The 21727-nt window shown below is 40.3% G+C and overlaps 1 protein-coding gene across 1 annotated transcript in view; it reads right to left on the bottom strand.

Moving 5' to 3' along the window:
- Positions 1-21727, bottom strand: part of SPAG16 (sperm associated antigen 16) — a 380495-nt gene that overhangs the window by 184744 nt on the left and 174024 nt on the right. The window contains exon 11 of the mRNA XM_030952751.1: positions 19222-19365. Coding sequence (XP_030808611.1) covers positions 19222-19365 — 144 coding nt within the window. The remainder of the gene's footprint in view (positions 1-19221; positions 19366-21727) is intronic.

Genomic DNA, 21727 nt, shown 5'->3' on the forward strand with positions numbered 1-21727 from the left:
TGAAATGACCTCAAGAAGAATTTGCAGAAAAATCCAAGTATAGGAAATTCATGAACCTCCCTTGATCAAGTGCTCAATAAACCCTTCAGAGAATTCCCAACCGATTTCTGAGGCTTAATTGCCAAAGCCATGCTCACAGCTCCCAGGGCTTCACTGCCATAAATGTATCCATGGATCCTGTAATTTGCCTCTTTAATATAATTCCTATCAAGATATGAAAATTAGATCAATCCATCTAGAATGCCTTCATCTCAAAATCTTTTAAAATATTGAAAAAAGTTAACACAGCCCTCCCAGGAATAACAAAAGGTTTTCACTTTCTAAGCAAAAATCTGTTTAAATTGTTTTCATACTAAACAAAAACAAGAAACAGGAAAAATGTTTGGGGATAATACACAAAAGTACAGGTCAGAAATAGTTAAGCTGTAGGTTTTCAGACCAATTTCTGCCATTATCTGAGCAACATCAATAAGATGACCTTGCCCTTAGGATCCAATAAACTCTTTTATTTGAATAATGGCAAAGGTCCTATCTCAGGCAGTAGAAATCCTTCTTCCAAATCTCTGGATATAAAATTGTGGGAACTGAAAAGAGCTCAAGGGTTGATCCTAAGCACTATTGTAAAACTCTGAGTAAGAATACACTCAGAGATATTTAATTCAGTGCTGCAGTTAATTAAAAAAAAAAAGGTCTGGGACCTGTGGTGTCAACCCTTTTATGTTATATTCTCCTTTTCCAATAGATGTCCACTGAATCACTTGGTAAAAGTAGCTGCTACGACAGCTTGAAATATGTGTATCATTTACCTGATAGATCTTAAGGGAGAACTTGCCACTATGAAAGATCACCCAGCCAAGATTTTGACTATTTTTAACACTTGCAGTTTAGGTTGCTATTTTTTGTTGAAAATATCATTATAATATTCATTAATGCAGTTACACCCCCATGCCTCAGACAAAGCTCTGAGAGATTAATCTCTCAACATTTTTTTATAACGTTGCACAAGAATAGTCCTGAAGCTTTTGTCACACATACCAGAGCATAAAAGCTTGAAGTCTGAGTAGGGGTTCTGAGGAGACCCTAATTTTGTCAAGCTGTCAGGAATAAATGTGCTTTTGTTAACGAATCACTTTCAGTTTTAATAAGCCAGATCTCAGTTCTGGAGATAGATAAAATTAGAGAAATGACAAATCATCATAGCCCTTATAAATTTATAAAATAAGAGCTTAAAACAAATTCAGAGTCAGGTATAAAGTGGGACTGATGAAATCTGCAATTGATGCAGAGGGAAACGTGCACTGCCACTGTTGTGAATCACAAAAAAAGAGATATATGGCTTATGCATTTTTTAATATATAATCCCCAAAATGCTACACAAAGAACTGGTTCCTTGGGCTGAATTTCAAAAATACACCATCCAGGCAGTGATGAAAATCTTTCAGAAAACAGATGTGAGCAGGAAGGTAGTTCAAATGGATTCAATTTGGCAATCTGCAGCAGGGGAAGGAGTTACAAGTGAGGTTTAGCACTCCTTACAGATCAAAGGAGAAAAAATAGTGGAGACTGGAAACAAAAGTGCAGCAGGAAGCAGTTTTAAGGGACAGACTGACAGTGGAAGTAAGGGCAAAAATACTCAGGAATACAGGAACCCAGTGCCCCAGCCCCCTACAACACAAGTTCCCCAATATTCCCTGTGCATAAAAAAAGCATCAGGTCATTAAAGGATGGGGATCTGTGATTATCCATGTAGGAACTTAACACCAGCATTTTTGGGAAGCACAAAGGGAATGGCGGCTGTCAGGGCTGCTTCACACAGGGGCTGCACTCCCTGCTCAGGAAACCCTCCTGGTCAGGATTCACACCAGACACACACATAATGAACAGGAAAGTGCTGTGTCAAGCCAAGTCAGACATCTAAATCAAGATGCTGCTATTAGGAAGAAGCCCTATCTACTTAACAGCTGATCAGTAATGACACACTTTCTCTGATTTGCAGCATTTTTCAGTCCTGGGAGATAAAAAGAAACGCTCCAAAATCTGAGGTAATGTTTTGTTACCCATGGCTGCAACGTTTTTGTATGGTGCCATTTTTCCTTAAAGAGCATGTGGGGGAGAAACAAATGTATCAAGGAAGCAGCTGTTTTTATGATTTAGGCTGTCAGTTTACCCAGATATGGTAGTCACACAGTCCTTTATCATATGACTGATTAAAAAAAAAAAGTATGCTGATTTTGATATTAAAACATGAAAATATGACCTCAGCCTTAATTCTCAGCAGCAATACATAAACTCCATTTCAATTTCAGACTGATCACTAACAGGGAAAGCTCAAAAAAATCCTGTGCACTGTGCATATATCTAATTCAGAGGAGAATAAAATACTTTGTTTTTTAACAAATACATCAAAGAACTAGACAAGATATTAGGAGACAAGAAAAAGGTAAATCCTATCTTGTTCTGTCACTTCAAACACAATCATATGTATGCAAATAACTTTGCCAGCTGTCAGAAATGTGGTGTTTTTGTAAAGAAGCAGCACCTCTGTGCATGGTGCTCTGTGGATCCCTAACAGTTGGGTTGGTATGGTCTTGTGTGGCTTGGTTTTGGGGGTTTTCTGTTTGTACTTTACTAGCAGACCAAAGGACTTTATGGATGAAACATGCCTGTATTGAATAAAGTATTTGTATAGAAGAATCTTTCCAAAACTCTAGGCAATGGAGTTGGCACCCATAACCCCTGTCTTGCCTCCATGGATAGACCATTTTTAAAACCATGAAATGTACATAAAGTTCTACCTTTCAGCTGATTTCTGGTATTCCTAACTGGTACTGTAAACTTGCTCTTCCAGAAACAATGAGAGTGGAAAAAACTTTGGAAACATTAATTCCACCTTCCACAAAAAGCGATGGAACATTAACTTCTCAAGCCTTACATCTTTCCTCCCCATATATTCTAAACACACACACATTTCCTTTCATTACACATTCCTGCTCCTTCCAGCTTCACTGTTCTCACTACAAAGACACCTCTCCATTAACACTTCCCAAGTTGTAGACACATTAATAATTAAGATTCATACTCAGCAACAACACGAGCCTTTGGCACAGAGTCACTTTGCAGCATTTCAGGGGGCTGAGTGCCTCTGTGGAGTGCCACTCAGGTGAAGGCAACAGCTACACCAACAGCACTCCTCTGTAAATGTGTCACTCCTAACATCAGCAGCCAAAGTTCAAATACTCTCCTGCTTCAAATATTTCTGGACAATGGACTCAGGTCTGGGTCTCAGGCTGCTCCAGGGGATTGCTCACATTCCCTCTCAAGACCCTGTGGCCAACAACAGTTCTCAAAGCAAAACTAAGCCAAACACAACCGGGGTTCAAGTTTTTTGTCCTAAAAAAGCTGCAGCAAGAGGCAGCATCTGACTGGAGCTTAAACAATGCAAGTGATGCCTCAGGTTTTAACTTTTATAGTTTTCAGATTCTGTGCTGATTTAGTGTGTAAATCTGAGCTTCATATTACTGGATGGTGAGCTCTCTTCACAGAGCAGGAAGACAAAACAATTCCTTCTCTAGCTGGGGACCAAGGACAAATGATCCAAATCTCAGGCCCAAAAGCATAAAAAATGTGGGCTGAAGAGAGAAAAACAAGAGGAATGGGAATTCATCATCTAAAGCTATAATTAGATAATTAACTCCAATATGCTAATAGACCAGAACTTATAAAAGTGAGACCCTGTGACCAGGTGTCCATTTTGTCACCATTTTGGGTCCATCTTGGGTGTAGCCCTGGCTGGGCTCTTGTGCTGCCCAAGGTGGATCCATGGAGGCCTTTTAATAAATCCCTGCTTTACTCTTTAACTCTGTCTGGCCTCTGCTCTAGGTCAGCCTTCACAAGGCATCAGCAACACAACAGCAAATCTTAAACATATAGTTCAAAATGTTACAGGGGAAAGGATCTTTCACCATGACAGTGGAAAAACACTTCAAAATCAATATTCCAACCAGTTAATTGGAAAAAATCTGTCTCTTATTCACCTCTGTTCATGCAATTATTCTAAAGCAAAATTCTAAAAGCCTCCATGTTATTTGCAGTATCAGCAAGGTTGACAGTGGGCACAGTAAAGTACAAGGGAAGAACTGCAAATACTGCTAAAGTTTACTTGAATTTTGGTGACATTTTCTGCTAGGTCAAAGAAGAAAGATAAAGAAAGAAAATGCCTAGGAAAAAAATTTATTCAATGAAGAACAGAAGTAATCAACACTGAATTCCTATGGAAGCATCTTTTGCCTACCTCCTTCATCATGTTAGCTATTGATTAAATAAAAATATCAAGAATTGATTGATCCTTTAGATTTCTGTCTTCCAATTTTGGTCAGAATTACTCTGAGTTAAAAGTTACCAGAGGGAGTGGAAGAGAGCATAAGGAACATGTGCAAGGGGGTTGGGGGAAATACATCCTTGTAAATCTAATTAACTTGGAAACAGGGTTAAAATCAGGGATCCAGACATGTACACTTAGGAAAGTAGACATCTACTAATGGAGTCCCACCTTTGGTTACAACAGCTGTATTTAAAAACTCCATTTTCCAGTTGGTGCTGAAAACCATGTAAGGGAGGAAATGCCAAACACCAGTTCAGCTCTGCAGCCATTGCAACTCTTTTTTATTCTTCTATTTTGTCACTGTCTTGCATTTTCCTCTCACCAGAGAAGGTGGAAATTGCAATGAATTTTAAAAATGTTGGAGTCAATTTACAATTTAAGAAGTTCCCATTAAAATGACTGAAAAGACAACGTGTGATTTTCTGCCTCACCAGGCAGGATGCTTGCGCAGTTCCTCTAAAAAGGATGATGTGGATCCAACTTTCTGTGGATCCAAAGGAAGATGGGACAAAGACTTGGAAGAGGAATTCACCAGGGATTACATGGAAACAGCATCTGGCTCAAAGTACTTTGAAATAAGAAGTGGAGTCCAGGGGAGTACTAAGACCAAACCTCACAAATGCCTTTCCTATTCTTAGCCATTCTGAGGCATGCCCTGATCCTCACTGCTGGGAACTGGATGATGGTGCAGAAAATTCTGGCATGGAGAGCCATCCTTATGTTCTTAGTCTGCGTTTGAACAAAACACTCAGCTGCAAAGATTTTGTTTCTAAGATTTTGTGACCTTGAAACAGACTTCAGATACAGTTAACTTTTTTGTTGCTGGAGTTCTGAGACTCATTAATTATTTACAGTGACACTTCTTATTAAGAACCGCTAGGTTTTTTTTGGATCCGTGGTTCATTTTGGGTGTTGCTTTAATTATCCTAGTGGTCTATGCATCTAAGACACATTTTAAGTAGTATTGTAATATATTTCATCCTTCAGAATAATCTTAAGCCAAATTTTCCTCACTTTATTAATAGATACAAAATGTCATTTTTAGAGAAGGTGAATGCTAGAATACTTAGCAGCAGAAACACAAAAATATCTTTGCTTTTCTCATTTATCATCAAAGGTAAGGAGAAAAAAAAATTAAATTTCAAAAATACAAAATCAATTATAAATTGACATTCTACAAGCCAAGGAAAGCCTTCCAAAGGCAGGAAGCAGGGCAGAACCCAGCAGATGGTGGATGGCACATGGGCACATGGCTTTTTGTCGGGGAAGGAAAACACAACCATCCTGCAAAATCCTTTGCCATGAGGCTATTGGCTGGAAATCCTCAGAATCCTGTCAATGTGTACCACGCCAAGTGCAAAACTTGAGGCAATTTTTCACTCCACATTACCTAACTGGGAGATCTTTCTGTGCTATTTCCTGCTCATACACTGACCTGTGCCAGGAGAAGCGTTTCCCCTCGTGCTGCCTGGCTGTGACAGCAAGGGCAAACAGGAAAGCAAGGTATTGGCACCAAATGCTTCTGGGCAGACTGACACCAGGACTAGGCATCACACAAGCAGCAAACTTCTGTTTGAATGAAGTTCACCTTCTCCATGAAAACGTCCTCAAGGCTACTACCACTTTACAAGTGACAGGTTCACATCTGCAAACATTTAAATACAACATGCTCCTAACTACCAGAAAGAGTGCTGGTATGGTATGGGTGAACTCCAAGGTAACAAATGCAAGCCATTTATTAACAAGTTTCAACTTAGCAAGTCCTCCACACTTTAAACCATCTTTCCTTTCTGACCTGAGTACAGGTACCAGAAGCTGCTGTGTGAGCAATCCTGTTTCACCTGAGGCCTTTCCCACTGCTCTTACCTGCACATCTTCCTGCCCACTCTAAACACAGCCTATAGTTCTGCATTCATAGGATCATTATAATGATTTTTAATCATTTTGTTAGCATGACTTTTTGTTACAATAATTTGGTATTTTCCAGATTGCTCCAATGCAGGTTACAAACGACACAGACCCGACTCAGGCCTGCCCCATTCAAATCCAGTAGCTGAGCTTGGTACTCCCCAAAAAATATTTATCATTTACTGCAGGCTAGACTCTTTGATGTATAAAAATGCCTTAGCTGCCATGCAATATCATGTAATTAGAGGTAGTTATAAAATAAATTAGCTGCCTGGTAGAAAGCAGCTTTTAGTATGTGTAAAATTGGCTTTTAGGAGGCTTGGGAAGCACACCAGGTAAGGAATAAAAATAAAAAAGCAGAAAGATAAACTAGTTACTATACTTGGAGATTAGAGGTAGCAAAATATGTGTCAGCAAGACAGCAGGCACTACACAATGCAGGGCTCTGGGCAAAAATTAGACAGCAATGAATTCCCTTTTTACAATTATTTAGCTTAAAAAAAAAAAAGATGCTTTTTCTAAAAACTTCGTGCCAATGCACATCTAGCAGCCCACAGCAAAATCAGATACCTGTTTAACAAGGGGTAGGAGAATCCTGGCCTCCAGCTGGAAGCAGGGAGCTCGTGGGAGCCTGGCCAGTGATATCTCCAACAATTATGAGGCACTCTTATGCTGAAAGCAAACAGTGTTCCTGGGTCCAGTTGTGGCACTTTCCTGTAGCCTACTGCCAAGTAAATTTTCCTCCATTAACTTCATGAGAAATAACTATTTTACCTGAAATCAAATCTAATGAGTAAACATTGCAAAACTACCACATTTTCCAGAAATGAGATCTATTCTGTACCATTCCAATGCTTTCTCTCAAACAATCCAATGTAAGTTAAAGTCTTTCTGTACACTGTTAAATTTTTAAAATAATGTATTTAGTCCACATAAAATCATGCATAGTACCAATCAATATCCACGACATACATTAAACAGTGAGCCATTACAGTGTGATACTTCATCTCAACACCTATCCCATCCAGTTTGGTCATTTCTCCTCCACTGGAATGACTCCAAATCCTCAAATTGTAATGAAGGGCTGTTGAAGTAGGGAAAAAATGTAGTTTGGAAGGAGTTCAGATACATGAATTCCATGTACAGAACAGATTTATGACCTATATTAACAGTGATAATCCTGTGTCTCGGTTCCTCTGAAATGCAAAGTTGTGGCTCAGTCATTTTAAATCCATTATCATCCCCCGGTGGTGGTCCAGGGATGTCTAATCACAATCAATAGCCAGTAATGAACCACAGTCATTAATTCCATTTGCATATTTGCATAAAATATCATTTTTAAGCTGCATGTTCATATGCAGAGAGAGTTCAATGAGCGCACAGAGATTTTGCAGCCGGTGGAAAGTTCTGCACTGGGATTTGAACGCTCCCAGGCCCCTGGAAGGATATTTAACTCACTCTGTGTAATGATCCTGACAGTGAACGCCAAGAAAACACATAGGACAGTGCATGAGCCCAGTGTTTGTACTTGGGGCAGGTGATGAGCTCACTGAGCCATGCCCTGGGGATACAGGGACACAGCTTGAGGATGGGGAGTGAGTTAATGGAGACAGTGATCAATAAAAATCTTACTGCAAGAGTGGAGGAGGAATGGAAATGCTGAACATGAGCAGAATCCTGGGCTGATACATGAGAAAGCAGAATAGCAAAGTGAATATAAATGTCCACCCTTTCTCTGAAAAGCTTTGCATGAAAACTGAGCTTTCATCCACGAGGCCATGCAGCCTAAACACTGACTGCTCAAGAGAGGGGACACCAGAAATCCCTTCAAACACAGCAGCTCTCACAGGTACACTAAACCACAGACACAAACACTGTGGCCCTCTCCCTCTGATCCCCATTTGTTTTATATACACACTATCCAGACAAAAAGGTAGTAATTACCACAAAATAAGAACTTGGTTCCACATCCACGTTCCTCAGCAGTCAAACAAGTCCTGATGCTTTGCATGAAAACTGAGCTTTCATCCGTGAGGCCATGCAGCCTGAACAATGACTGTTCAAGAGAGGGGACACCAGAAAACCCTTCCACCACAACAACACAGGTAATCTAAACCACAGACACAAACACTGAGGCCTTCTCCCTCTGATCCCCTTTGTTTTATATACACACTACTCAGACACAAAGGCAGTAATTACCACAAAATAAGAACTTGGTTCCACATCCACGTTCCTCAGCAGTCAAACAAGTCCTGATGCTCATTCCCAGCTGGGCAACTTCTCCTGCTTCCTGTGCTACTGCAACTGTTTTGTACCTGGAATTCCCCAAATTATTGCAGCCACATAGCTTGAGGGGAAGCACAGAAACACAATAAATGACTGTGCAATTCATACCTGGAGTTTGTGCTCCAGACAAAACCTTGTAAATACTCTAAATATTTGGGGGTTATTTCCAATTCAAATATCTTAGATATTGCCTCAATTGAATTGCCATTCTCTAGTCAACTCTAACACTAATGTTTGTTATTTTAACAGCTGCACTTTAGGAAAGGCTCATTTTAACAATATAACAAACACAGATATATCCTTAGCCACTCCACTAGAACCCTTGCAGCAGACCTGAGGGAAACTACAATTGCCTTTATTGCACAGAAGAAAGCAATAATGAACCGAGGATGTTAAAGGCATCAAGATTATAATTGCACTCAGAGAAACATAACACAAGAGATTCTATTAAGAGAGATGTTTTGACGTGTATAACAACCCTGAACAGTCAGAGCAGCACATCCAGGATCAGAGCAGTGAACTGAGACTCCCCAGCCCCAGAGAGATGGCAGCTCCCTCTGCAGCTCCAGCTCCCCAGCACAAAATGCTGATGAAGCCAGAAGAAAAGCTAAACTACTCAAAATCTGAACCACCAAAGTGAACAACAGGTTTTTTCTCACAGCCTAAATGAATGATCAGCAAAACTGAACTGCTTCTGGTGACTCACAGGCAGCAAGAGCTGCAGGAACTGAAAATCAGACAGATGTACAGAAAAAGAAACCAAGAGCTCCTTGAAGAGCAGGCAAATTTCTGCAAAACTTTCAGAGAACACACTCATGGCTTCAATGAAGCTGAACTAATAGGCTTAGAAACATCCCATTTTATTGATACTCTATAAAGAGATTTCAACTGCCTATTCCTCCACCCTTTCCCTATCAAAGTGGTTATCATATAGAAATTACTTTCTTTCTTTCAAGTAAACACCAAATCTAATTACCTCACAGCTGATCAGAAAGTTTCCTTGCAATTTCTAAGTCAAAACAATTACATCCAAATAGTGATTCTTAATAACTAAATAAAGTTTTTTCAGAAAGAGAAAGGTTAAAGAGAAAGATTAAACTTGACACCTGTTTTGTGAAATTGATAATCAGAGTATCTTTTCAACCTAATATCAGATTGTTTTAAAGCCCCCCAAATTAAATATGTCTGTTTTCAGGTCTAAAATTCAGATAATGGTAGAATATAGCACACGAGGTCATCACTTAAGCAAAATAACATCAATTCTGTGTAAGGTAAGCATTCAGAAGATTTGAAAACTATTACCTTACGGGCAAGCATAACATCTAAATGATAGATGATGATGATAAGGTAATTAAATAGGAAATTAAATAATACTACACAAAGACTAGCTAACTTTCTATCCCCACTAGGATTTCTCATGCATCCAGGGTCACATGTTGTGGGTATGAAGATTGAGGCTTTGTTAAAGAGCCTTTACAGAGATGTTCTGCATGTGTGATGGAGGGGCTGCAAATTCATCAGTAGAAATGGCATTAGTTTATCAAGAGGATTCAATCACTGGTGTTGAAGTTCAGTGTGTTTAAAGCCACCTGTGAAAGCAACTGCAGAGGGCTTTCAGCAATGGGCAGCATTTATGACAATAGGTTTTCTTCCTGTAGTTATTTCAAATATACATCTGAATTGCTCAGTGGGAGGGCTGCTGATTCTGCCAAACCTTTCCTCCTTCTCCTGTCTCCAGCTGTCCTCAGCACTTCTCTCTCCTGCCACTCACTGAATAATTGTAATGGAGATATTATTAGTGAATCACTACCTTGGAGTGGTCAGTATTTCCATCCCTTGTATAAGAAACACAAGCCAAAGGTAGTTTTTCATTCAAGCCTGGTCATTCTGGATGAAAGTGAAGCCTATTCAGTAACCACACTACGGAATTGCACTGTTTGCTTTCTAAAATCGATACAATGAAAGACTCTCCAGGTTCCATGCAATAGGAACATTCTTTGGTCTTTTTATTGATGAAGAAAACTACTTCTGTAAAGCAGAGGTAACATTTTTGGAGAACATTAATGGCCTAATTATGAATGTTTTGGGAGGCAAACCTTCCAGATGGCACGTGGGCTGCCACTACAACCACCTCAGAGACAGAAGATGAGAAGCACTGGGGTAAAGCAGGCAACTGAGGATTTGGCAACAAAGAAAATCTCCAGAAGTTTGGACACCTGCTGGGAACCCCAGCCTGTGTGAGGAAATTGCCCTCAGAAAAAGGCCAACTACTGAACAACAAATCAGGATCTAAATCTGTAGCAAAGTTACAATTGTTATCAGTCCATGTTTTCCAAAAGTGCATTGCAGAACTGAGCTCTCTAAAGAAAATAAAAATGAGATACAAATGAGATTCAGTTTTTTCTTGAAATAGATACTCACCAATGGTTAACAGAGCTCTTTGAAATGAAAACATACTTTATGTATATATTTACATCTCAAAACTCCACAGAGAATAACCAACAGTGCCATGTGCCAGAAGAGATTAGTATGGGTAGAAACATTTGGCTTTTGGGAGTGGGTGGAAGGGGAAAAATTTTAATCAAATCCATTACCTGGTTATTGATTTCTCTTTGCCAGACTGATCCTGTAGAATACTTATAAAGCCTTTGACATTGAGACGTTTGGCCAAAAATATTGGATTAGACTAAGCAAAAGCTGAGCTTCTCATGTAATCTCTCATATTTCATTTATATGTGATTTATTCCTTTGTCCAGCAGAGGCTTTTTATTGATAAAAATAATGAGATTGAGAATCCCAAAGGAAATCTAATGCCCACCCACACATGTTTGCAAGGTAAAAATAGCAGGCTTTGCAAGCTTGAGAGAGAATGATGTTATGTTGAAACTGTTTCCTTGTATAAAAAGTATGAAGCTTATCAAAGATTTTGAAATAAATAAAGCTACTTTTGAAATTAAAATTTTGCTATACTTGAAAACACCAAGCACACAGTGAATGCTCTACTCTGGGGAACTGAATGAAAGACTTCTGAAATAGTTTTTTTCCTTGCAGAATAAATGAATACAACTTTTTTTCTTTTGACTCCTGTATTAGCTCAGTTTGATAAAACACTTTAACAGATGTCTTGACTGCGAAATATGATGTGTTACATAAAGCCAGTTAGATGACTGAAAATTAATCGTGCCATTCAAAAGAAGTTTCTTACCACTGGCAAATTTAATATGTAATCTGGTAACTAAAGGCTTTATTGAACTATGCAGGAATTCAACATCCTCTAAAAATTAAATCATTATGCCTTTTCATTAATAAGTGTTCAAAAGTCCCAAGTAGAACATACAGACTATCTCATGTTTCTTTCATAGCTATCAATAGTAGTAAAAGGATAAATAAAACCCATCTGTTTCTGCAGTGAGAACTGAATGAGATTTTAAAGACTATTTCAAAGCACAAATCAAAATAATTCTATTCCACTGATAGCCAACAGAGACCTTTGTGATTAACCTGAGTCTTACAACTCTTTTTTAACTTAATGCTTCGAGGGGAGTTGGTGGCTTTCAAGTCTCAGCCTTGTTTAATGTATAGTGTGAAACTCAGCATTTACAACTCCAAAGCCAGCAGAGAAAGTGTTCTGCAGCTCACTGTACATGGACCCTTTATTACCAGTCATTTCCAAATCCCTTCCCTGGGAGGACTGTTGCTCTGGCTGGCTCAGTGGCCAGGCAGGAGGGTGAAGCTGACATTCCCTTCCTCCTCCTCTTCCTCCTTCCCGGCTTCCAGGTGTGCACAGCAGCTCCTGAGCAGCCTCTCCCACTAGGGCCAGTTCTGCCTTTCTTCAGTTCCTCACTCTCCAGCTAAAAGGTGCAATTAATGCAACCCTTTAATCTAAACTCTGATCATGAAACCACTTCCAAGATTTCTGTGTTGTCCATAATGAATCCAACAGTTCCCAGAGAGTGCAGACAGAACCTATCCCTGGCATGTGCTGCACATCTCCTGCCCACTTGGGCAGCTCATGCTCAGAACTCGACCCCTCCAGAAGTACCTGAGCAGCTGGAAGTGCATTGCAGAGCCACACAGTGCCTGCTCAGGGAATTACCTGTGAGGTCCAGGGATTATATAAATGTTGTGGGATTAGGCAGTAATCCCACAGAAGCACACACAACTCTTAACACCAATGGAAAAACAATGTGGAGCACGACAAACAGGAGAGTCCCCTGAGCACATCACTGCAGAAACTATTCCATAACAGGGTTTGAAATGGTCCCTGAATTTCCAGCCTGTTCCTGTTTCAACATCTTCAGGAGCTCCTTTTGGTTCTGCTGGCTTACATGTACAGTGTTACCTTGGTGTGACTGCTGACCCAGCCTGGGCAGTGGTTCTGAAGGATGGGTGATAAAAACCAACACTTTAAAATCACTGAACCCAAACCTCTCAATTTTTTCCTGAGGACAGATTTTTTGCACAGCCCAAAAGAATATGTGAAGGTCTCTTCTAAGAAAGCCTGCAGTAGTCAAATCCCACTGCTTAATGCCAAATTACAGTTTCCATGCAGACAAATGCTGCTGCATTTCACTAAAACAAACAAGCATTAGATTGTAGCAACATCTTGTAGATGCTGGAATCATAACTTCAGCAGTGCCTGTTTGTTCTGTAAGTTCCCCTAGTTCCACCAAATAACTACAGCATCAAATCATGAAAGCCAGAACATTAAACAAAATGGCATAATAGATAACTCCTGCTTCTTTTCATAGAAATAAAAATGAATTGAAGAACGGCATTAGGAATTATTCAAGTACAAGGAGAAAGATATTTGATGTTAGTGGAATGTTTTAAATTATCTTGCTACTGTGACTAAAGAACCTACTCTTCTCTGTATGTCATCAAGTGCTTTTCATTTGCTGAGGCTTTGTGGGCCCTGTACCATCTTAGCTATTTAAAAGGTATTATTTGCAATTTGTAACTAAGAAAGCAGTCATTTATCTTTAGTACCAGATTTTGTGTGACTCTCTTCATACCCTGCAGATGTTTCTCACCACACACTGATAGCTGAGGATATTATGATTGTCAAGAAGATTGGTGTGGATTGATGCATCAGCAGCTCCCAGGACTGGGACACTCGTGAGCAGCACAGTCTGTGGGGAGCCAAGAGCAGCAGAGGTGAGGGATGAATAAAGCAGCACACCTTGTAATTCACCTTCATAATCAAAGCACTTTGGGCTCCCAAACTACAAAGGCATGTCCACTGAGAAATTCACAAGTGGTGCCTGGACCTGCCAAGCTGTCAAGTCTGATTTTTGCTCCTCAATGTCTCCCTCCAAGCACAGAGTCCTGTGGATGCAGTGAGCAAGGAGCAGTGTCAGCCTGTGCCTCCTGCCGGAGAACATCTGAGCCTGGCTGCATCAAACCCAGCTGCCTCTCCTTTCTGGGACTGCCCTCCCTCCCATCACTCCTCACAGGTTTCTCCACACCCTCCCTCCCTTCCTCCATTACTGTTCTGCTGGGCTTTTCAGTCTCTCCTTTTTCCACACAAAGTCATCTCTGGAGGGCTTCTTCAAAAATGATAAAATAGAAAAAAAATTAAAATTTATAACATAAAATTAGGGGCTTACCTGAGTAAGAATTAATTTCACTTTCAAAGTTTATTCTGACTTTAATTCTGCTCAGGAATTTGCTTTTTAAGAGGATTTTATAAAAAACTTTTCTGAGAATTTTTGTATAATGAGAAAATAACTTCCACTCTGATAGAGTCTTACATACATAATTTTATATTTATCAGACACTGCTCTTGAAAACTTTGGGCAAATATCATTATCCTGGTTCTTTTTCCCCACTCTGGATTGTCAGCCACATTTTGGACTTGGTCTTGAGAGGCCACCACAGTGCTCAGTTACCCAGAGCCTGCTCCCATCATGTGCTACAGAAATTCCCTAAAAGCTTCTTGTGTGAATTCAAGCCCACCTGGAGCTGCATTCCCTCCACAGCTCATTCAATCTCTCTCCAATTCCTCACATCCATCCTCCAGAGATTCTGCTAATTCTCTCTCCACAGGATTGTCTTTCTCCTCTATCCAGGCACAGGTTTCCATCTGATTAACATCAGCTCCTCCAGCTTTGACAAATACCATCCATACATATATAAATACTTCTGCTCTGGAAGAACATGGGTTGTTCTTTGATCTTTCTCTTGCTTCCCCTCATTGGCACCTTCTTTTAGGGTATCAAACATTACATGCCTTTATTTGCATGTTTGGTGCATGAATATACTTATTCTACCTTTTCTTTAGTGTTTTTTATTAATTATTAACTGCCTCCAGGTTTCCAACAGCAATAGGACTTACAGAAAATCCACACAGGTAAAACTAAGTGCTGTGGCAATTTTTATATAATAATAATAAATTGATAATGGCTTTGGTTTCTTTCCTCAGTAACTGAGGAACACTGCTTCTCTCTTAGGGGAACAGGACATTACAAAGGAGTTGACAATCTGACAACTTTCAATTCAAGTTTTAAATAGCTTCAAGAACCTACAGTTTGTACTTCAATTCAGAAATTCATTATATTCCACAGAACTAGACAATATTTGCATTAGAAGGGCTACAAACATTTTAGAAGAGTTGACTTGATTAATATTTATGAATATATTAAGGACATTACATATTATACCAGCCCATATGCAGGGCAAGAATATAATATTTTACTGTTCACTGGGATTTTATCAGACATTAACACACACTTCTGCTATGCTGCAGAGCTTGATTCTTTAGCCAGCCAGGAAGGTTAGTAACAAAGATAAATAAATCTAGTACATGCCATGAAATATCTTTGTGTAATTAGAGTATGGTCCTTAGAGGTACAGCATTAACATCCTCAACTTATCCTGCAAATGGGCAGAAGATGGAGATTTTTGTTTGCTATTTCAAATATCTGAGTCACCTGGCACACACAGGTGCACTACACAGCCCCTCCCCAGCTCTCCAGATTCTTAGCACAAAACCTCTGTGTGTGACTGTGACAGGAGTCATTCTCATTCCCTCATTCCTTCACATCTAGAAAAGCCACACTGACAAACATTAAATTTTTCAACAGTGACAGGAGCTTGAAACAGCTAATTCATCTGCAAAGCAGTGTTCAGCCAGACCAGAGTAAAAACACAGTTTTTTTTTTGAAGTTTGACCAGGTGTCACCTGAGTTTCAAAGAAGGAAGCACTGTTCTCCTCCCTCCTCCCAGCTGCAGATGACAGGAGCTGTTTGAAGTTTTACTTTTATTTTAAAAGCTCAAGGCAATGCTTTACTCTCAGATCTGCAGGGAGCTGCTCTGCTCTCCTCACATGCACAAAGCCAGGCTGCTGCCCTTCATCCCCTGTCCTGGGAGCCACTGCAGGGAGAACACACGGGGCACCCAGAGCCTCTGTGCTGACCCAGGAGCGACACAGCAGCAGCCTTGGAGCCTCAGCACAGTGTCACCTCACCCTGCTTTGATCACAAGTGAAACAGAGGTGGTTTTCAGCATAAAATCTCTGTGGAATGAAGCACATTGTCAGGGGGGCCATGAGGCAGAAGACTCCTCCATCCAACAACTCTTTGCCCCTAAGGCTCTGTGATGATGCTTAAGGCCAGTGTAGTACATCAGTCCTGGGAAAGCTCCTAAGGACAATCCTCATTTGTCTAATCCAGAGCCTGAAACACACTTTTACCTTGTGGTATTGCTGCTTCCTAGAGCCAGTTCTCTTATGGCTCTTGAAGGCACTGAGGATGTATAAACCCAACTTCTGAAGCACTTCAGCTTTGAGTCTCTAGATCTTGACAGCCACCTGGCAGCTTTACCCCTGTTTACACAGTGGTGGCACAGAGACAACCAGGAAAAAGCCCCTTGCTCAAGTAATACTCTGTGAGCACATAAAGCCCCAGATTTCTGGGATTTTAAGTCATTTGTATGTGCAGAAGCATCAGTTAAATGTCCATCACAGCTCCCCTCAAATCATTAGAGCCTGGTGTCAGGATGTGGGTTACTGCAGGATGCTGTAGCAGGGGATCTGACAGCAGACTCGTGTGCACACAGAACACTTCCCACACCAGAGGTGGAGGTTGTCCTAAACCTGATTTTACAGAGAGGGAAGAAACACAGAGGAGAAGTGATCTCACAGAGGACAAACAGGAAAGACTGTAGAACTATGGAAGCTCCACACAGGTCACCATTTAATAGCCCACTGGCACAAAAATATTTTTCTTTTTCACTTCTGGGGTGAACATCATTGCAAATCTTTAAACTGGGAACAAAACTACAAGTTATCTACATTTGATTCCAGAAAAAGAAAAAAAATCTGTTAGAACTGTTCATTTTTATTTAATTAGTTTTACTTCCGAGAAAAACAGATATATAAAAGTCTCCTATCTAAAAAAAAATTTAAAAAATTTAAAATATGATTAAATGTATTCTGCCACATTATGTATTTTATGCAGTAACAGAAGACAATATTTTAACAGTACTGCTTTTGAATCACTCCAGAGCATTCAGCAGGAGTCAATTTATACTGCCAGAGAATAATGATGTACCTCAACTCATTTTAATTTCAATAATTGAATGAGAAATAGGAAAGCCTATTGAAAGGACTGTATTCTGGTCAAAGACTAATGAGAAAATAGTTCTGAGTCTCTGAGTCAGCGGGTGTCATGGTAACAATGCATTATCGAAATCTGATTAGTATGGCCAGCAGCTTTATAAATGATAACATGCTCTACTAATTGTATTTCCCTTTCTTCCCCTGTGCTAAGTTTGATATTCTCAACAGGTAAGAGGAAAAGGCAGCATTCTGTTTATCTGCAAGTTTAAACCATGTCCAGCACTCACAAACTCTGAAATCTGTCATGCAGCAATAGATAAATTTTCCTACCACCTTAAAACAAGAGGCTGAGCCTTCCATTTCTCTCCTCCTGTATTATATGCAATTATTTAAGTTAAATATTATCCTCTTCTTTTAAATGTAATTATTTCTAAGGATATACACATGAGAAAGAAAACAGGATGAAAACACAAGCATCTTAAGAAAAAGCCTGTTTTTCTTAGGAGAAAGTGATGCAGGAGAAGAGTAAGTGCATGTTTAATTCATCCCAGAAAGTGTGACTCCTGCTTCTTGAGGTTTTGAAAAGAAGGAGGGGATTTTCTTGTGTTTAGAGGACTATGTGTGCCTTTTGTAGCTCATTACAAACCCCGAAATCAGGAGGAACCATGAAATTAAATAGGATACATTTCCTCCTCGTTCAGAAGAGAGCTAATATTGCTCAATAAAATAAACACAATGAAAATACAAGGTTGAAGGCTTAATAATGCTCCTTTTATAACCAAGCCTCAGGTGAATAGCCTAGCAGACCTTTATTATCCTAACAGAAAAGAACTCTATTTAAAATGCTGCCTCACAAATCTGATGCAAAGTAATTTCAACATATAGAAGCTCAGCCTTATCAAATGCATTTTAGTTTTGAGAGTAAAATGGTGTCCTATTTTTCAACAGAAAGACGAAAAAATCTACTTCGTGTTTGCCCTATTTCCATGACCCTTGTAACTTAAATATTTAATTTGTATTTTCCATGTTCACTTTCATTTATTAATTCAGCTTCAAATCCATAAGATGAAAGGGCAGGAAAGCTCATATTCTCTAGGTAAACCCAAATATTCTTAGTCATATGACAAATAATGCATAATACAAGAAATCAACTTTTCAGTATTATTAATAAGGGGACTGTGTTTGCCATAGTGCATAAACAGGGAGAAAATGAATACAGCAAGACCTGAAAAACTTATTACTCCTTGTTACATGCACTGCTATAGGGACAGAGTTTAAGATATACAAAATACTAAAAGTAATCAGTCTTAAGTCAACACTGTGAGAGGCAGAGGAACCTTCTATCTACCTGTCTGGGAATTCAGCAGAGTGCAGGGGTGAACACAGAGGCAGCAAAGCAGGCCAGTGGATGGAGGAGCTCCAGGAGGGAGCAGGGCCCGTTCAGGGACTGAGGGCACTTGTGGGAACCCAGGACATCCCTCTGGCTGTCCACGATGGCCAGGACCCCTGCCAGGGAGCTCAGAAGCCCTGGCAAAGAGCCCAAAGCACCTCTGGTTTTGGTTATGACCCGTGGAGCAAATGACCAACCTTATACGGAGATCAGCAAGACACAACAGTTTCAGTAGAATAACAGTGAGGTTATCACGGGGTGAAAAAGTAGATTTTGGGGTTTCTAGAATGGGGGTTCAGGGGGTAAGATGAAGGGATCTGGACATGTCCAGCCTTTCTCCTTCTTGGCCTCCATCTTCTGCTGTGATGTTGGCACTTTCAGATTGGTTTAGAGTAGAAGCTCAGTGTCTAACATAGGTGATAGGTATTGGAAAGTAATTGCAAACATTGTATATGTAGGTTTTAGTATAAAGACATAACACCACCCCAGGGGCAGGCAGTGAGCCTGGAACTGTCCTGCTGGACGAACCTCGGCAGGGCAGGAGAAAAATTTTTTATAGATAAGACACAATAAACAACCTTGAGAGCGAGAAATGAAGAGCTCTGACTCCTTCTTCAGGTGCTCAGGCTGGGAAAAGAGACTTTTAACAATTCTCGGGATCACAGTGACCAGCAAAAGATGCTGAGAGGCACTGACCTGGGCCTGAAGCAGCAGCCTGAGAGCCAGTCCGTGTGTCCCTCCCCTGTCAGGAGGATGTTCCCATCGGGGAAGCCCCATGTCTTCCAGAGGTGATCATCGCCGCCCGTCAGCACGATGTTTTTCCGGGGGTGTAAAGCCAAGCTGCAGGAGAAGAGAAAGGCAGGTTATGCTCTGTACCAGCTCCATTTTATGGGAAACACATGAGATCCATTGCACTCAGGGCAACAGCCCCAGGAGTCTGATTCTGGATGGACTGAGCAAACAGTGATGCTTTCTAAGCTCATGAGAATTCAAAATACATGCTGTGGAGATGAGCTGCTGCTGCTGCTGCTGAAGGAAAAAAAACAGGACTGATTTCTGTGAAACCAGAATTTTTTCACACTCTCTTCAAGTCCCACTTAAAACTCAAACAATGCTTTGAAATACTTTGTTTGGTTATGTTCTAACAAACATGCAAGAGGGTAACAAGCAGAATCAACATCATTAACATTCCCACTTACCCAAAATAATTCCAAAAAGCATCAATGTCAGCCCGTCCCCACTTGTGCCCACAGGTGTAGTCTCCTACCACTGTGAAATAACTCAAATGATAATTACAGTCCAGCAGCTACAGGCGTTGCCAGCACTTTAGAGCCATTCACTGGGACTAGGTCAGAAAATTCATTTCAATTCTGTACTCAAAATGTGTTCCATGTTTTCATTTTTAATATGTGGCACGCTGCGATATAATGGAAATCATACACTTAACATGCCCATAGACTGAAAATTCAGTTTATTTTTGATTTAGCAACTGCAGTGCAGCTTAAAATGGATCCAGGGAAGAAAATCAATCTGTTGGAAAGATAACAAGAAGTGTATTTCATATGGATTTGGCTATTTGATTTAAATCATTGTAATGCCTTACTATTTGTTGAACATCAAAAAGTTCTAGTAGTTGATTTTAGTCCCAGGAGTGGCTTATTTAGGCAGATTAAATCTGGAGTTCAGACTCAAACTGCAGTAATGGGGAGAAGAATCACAACCTGTGTGTGCACCTATTTCAGCTGTGCATCGTGGCCGACAGGTCGGAGAGAAAAAACCTTATTAAAGCAGAATGAAAGGAGAGAGAGACAATGCTAAGCACCCAAATGGGAAGGAAAGAGAGGACTTAGAAGGCACAATGTCATAAAAACCTCTTTTTTATTAGCACCTTTCTCCTGCACTCAATTTTATTTGATAAAATTCCTAAACCAGAACCACAGCATCTACTATAGTGGGAAAAATAATTCCCTCTATCAAATCCATGCTAAAAATATATTTATGTCAACTAGAACTTCATCAGAAAACATATTTTCTTGCAGTTTAATGCCCAGCCTAGGAAGATTCCTACAGACTCATCAGTTGAATCCATCTGCTCAAGCGAGGAGCCTGGGATTTACTCATTCTACAGTTTCTTAGAAAAAAATGCTTTCCATCTTCTCCTAAAGAGGATAAACTTCCTCTGCATTTATAGGAAAAAAGAGAAGGAGGGAATGATGCTATTTAAATTCTCTAGAGATGCACAGAGAGCAGTTGTATCACTCAGATTGGCCACAGCAGATATCTAGAAGAGCAAAGGGGGAACAGAGATAAAAGGAGAGAATTAAAGGCTGAGGGAAGGCACCAGTGGCCTGCAAATTACAGGATGAGAAGAGCTGTCCCAGAATCCCTCTGCTACAGAGACCTCTGAAGCACCAACAACCCCACTGCTGCTCTCTGCATGTGCACACAGCTGACATTTTTCTCTTAACCTGCTTCAGACACTTCAGATCCCTTCCAGTTTTCCCCTCCAGATATTTCTGCTCTTAGTGGGGGCTGTTGTGAAGCCTTTCCATCAGCTCTCTTACATTCCTCCTAAAGGTCTTCCTTCTCAGTTTCCAAGCTGCATTACACAGCCTTAGATCACCTTCAGTTCACCTTCCATGCAGAGAAAATTTTACCTGGTGTGTTCCTCTAGACCCTGACTCCTCCTGAACAATCCTTACACCCTGGCCAGGCTGCAGCTGTGCTGTCATCCATCCTGCCTCAGCTCCCACAAGCATTCTGCTTATCCTCAACCCTCCCAGCACTTCCAGTCCAGCTTCTGAAATGCCCAAACTTCTGCAATGACCACACACTCCTATGGAGCTTTGGGAAAATCCAGAAAGTGAATTTCATACAGGAGATAATGTCTTGCTGCCTGTATCAAGGCTACAAATTTGTTTTTCACAGTCTTCCCTTTAAATTGCAGAGCTTTTGTAAAACTGCTGCTGTCCAATGTTTTTCTTCCTCCATGCCATTTTTACAGGCACACAGTGAACACCATTTAATTAACAGCAAATTTGTGACACAACTGCTGTTGAGCTGCTTCTGAGAAAGGGAAGCCCATTCATCCAAAAGGCATTCTATATGCAGCATTAATTAGGCACCCTTGTCTTCATTTCTGGCAATCCAGCATTGTATAGATTTTTGCTTCATCTCTGTTCACAGGGTCTAATTATTTCCA

The sequence above is a fragment of the Camarhynchus parvulus genome, chromosome 7 (genome assembly GCF_901933205.1).
Source record: "Camarhynchus parvulus chromosome 7, STF_HiC, whole genome shotgun sequence".
NCBI classification, from domain to species: domain Eukaryota; kingdom Metazoa; phylum Chordata; class Aves; order Passeriformes; family Thraupidae; genus Camarhynchus; species Camarhynchus parvulus.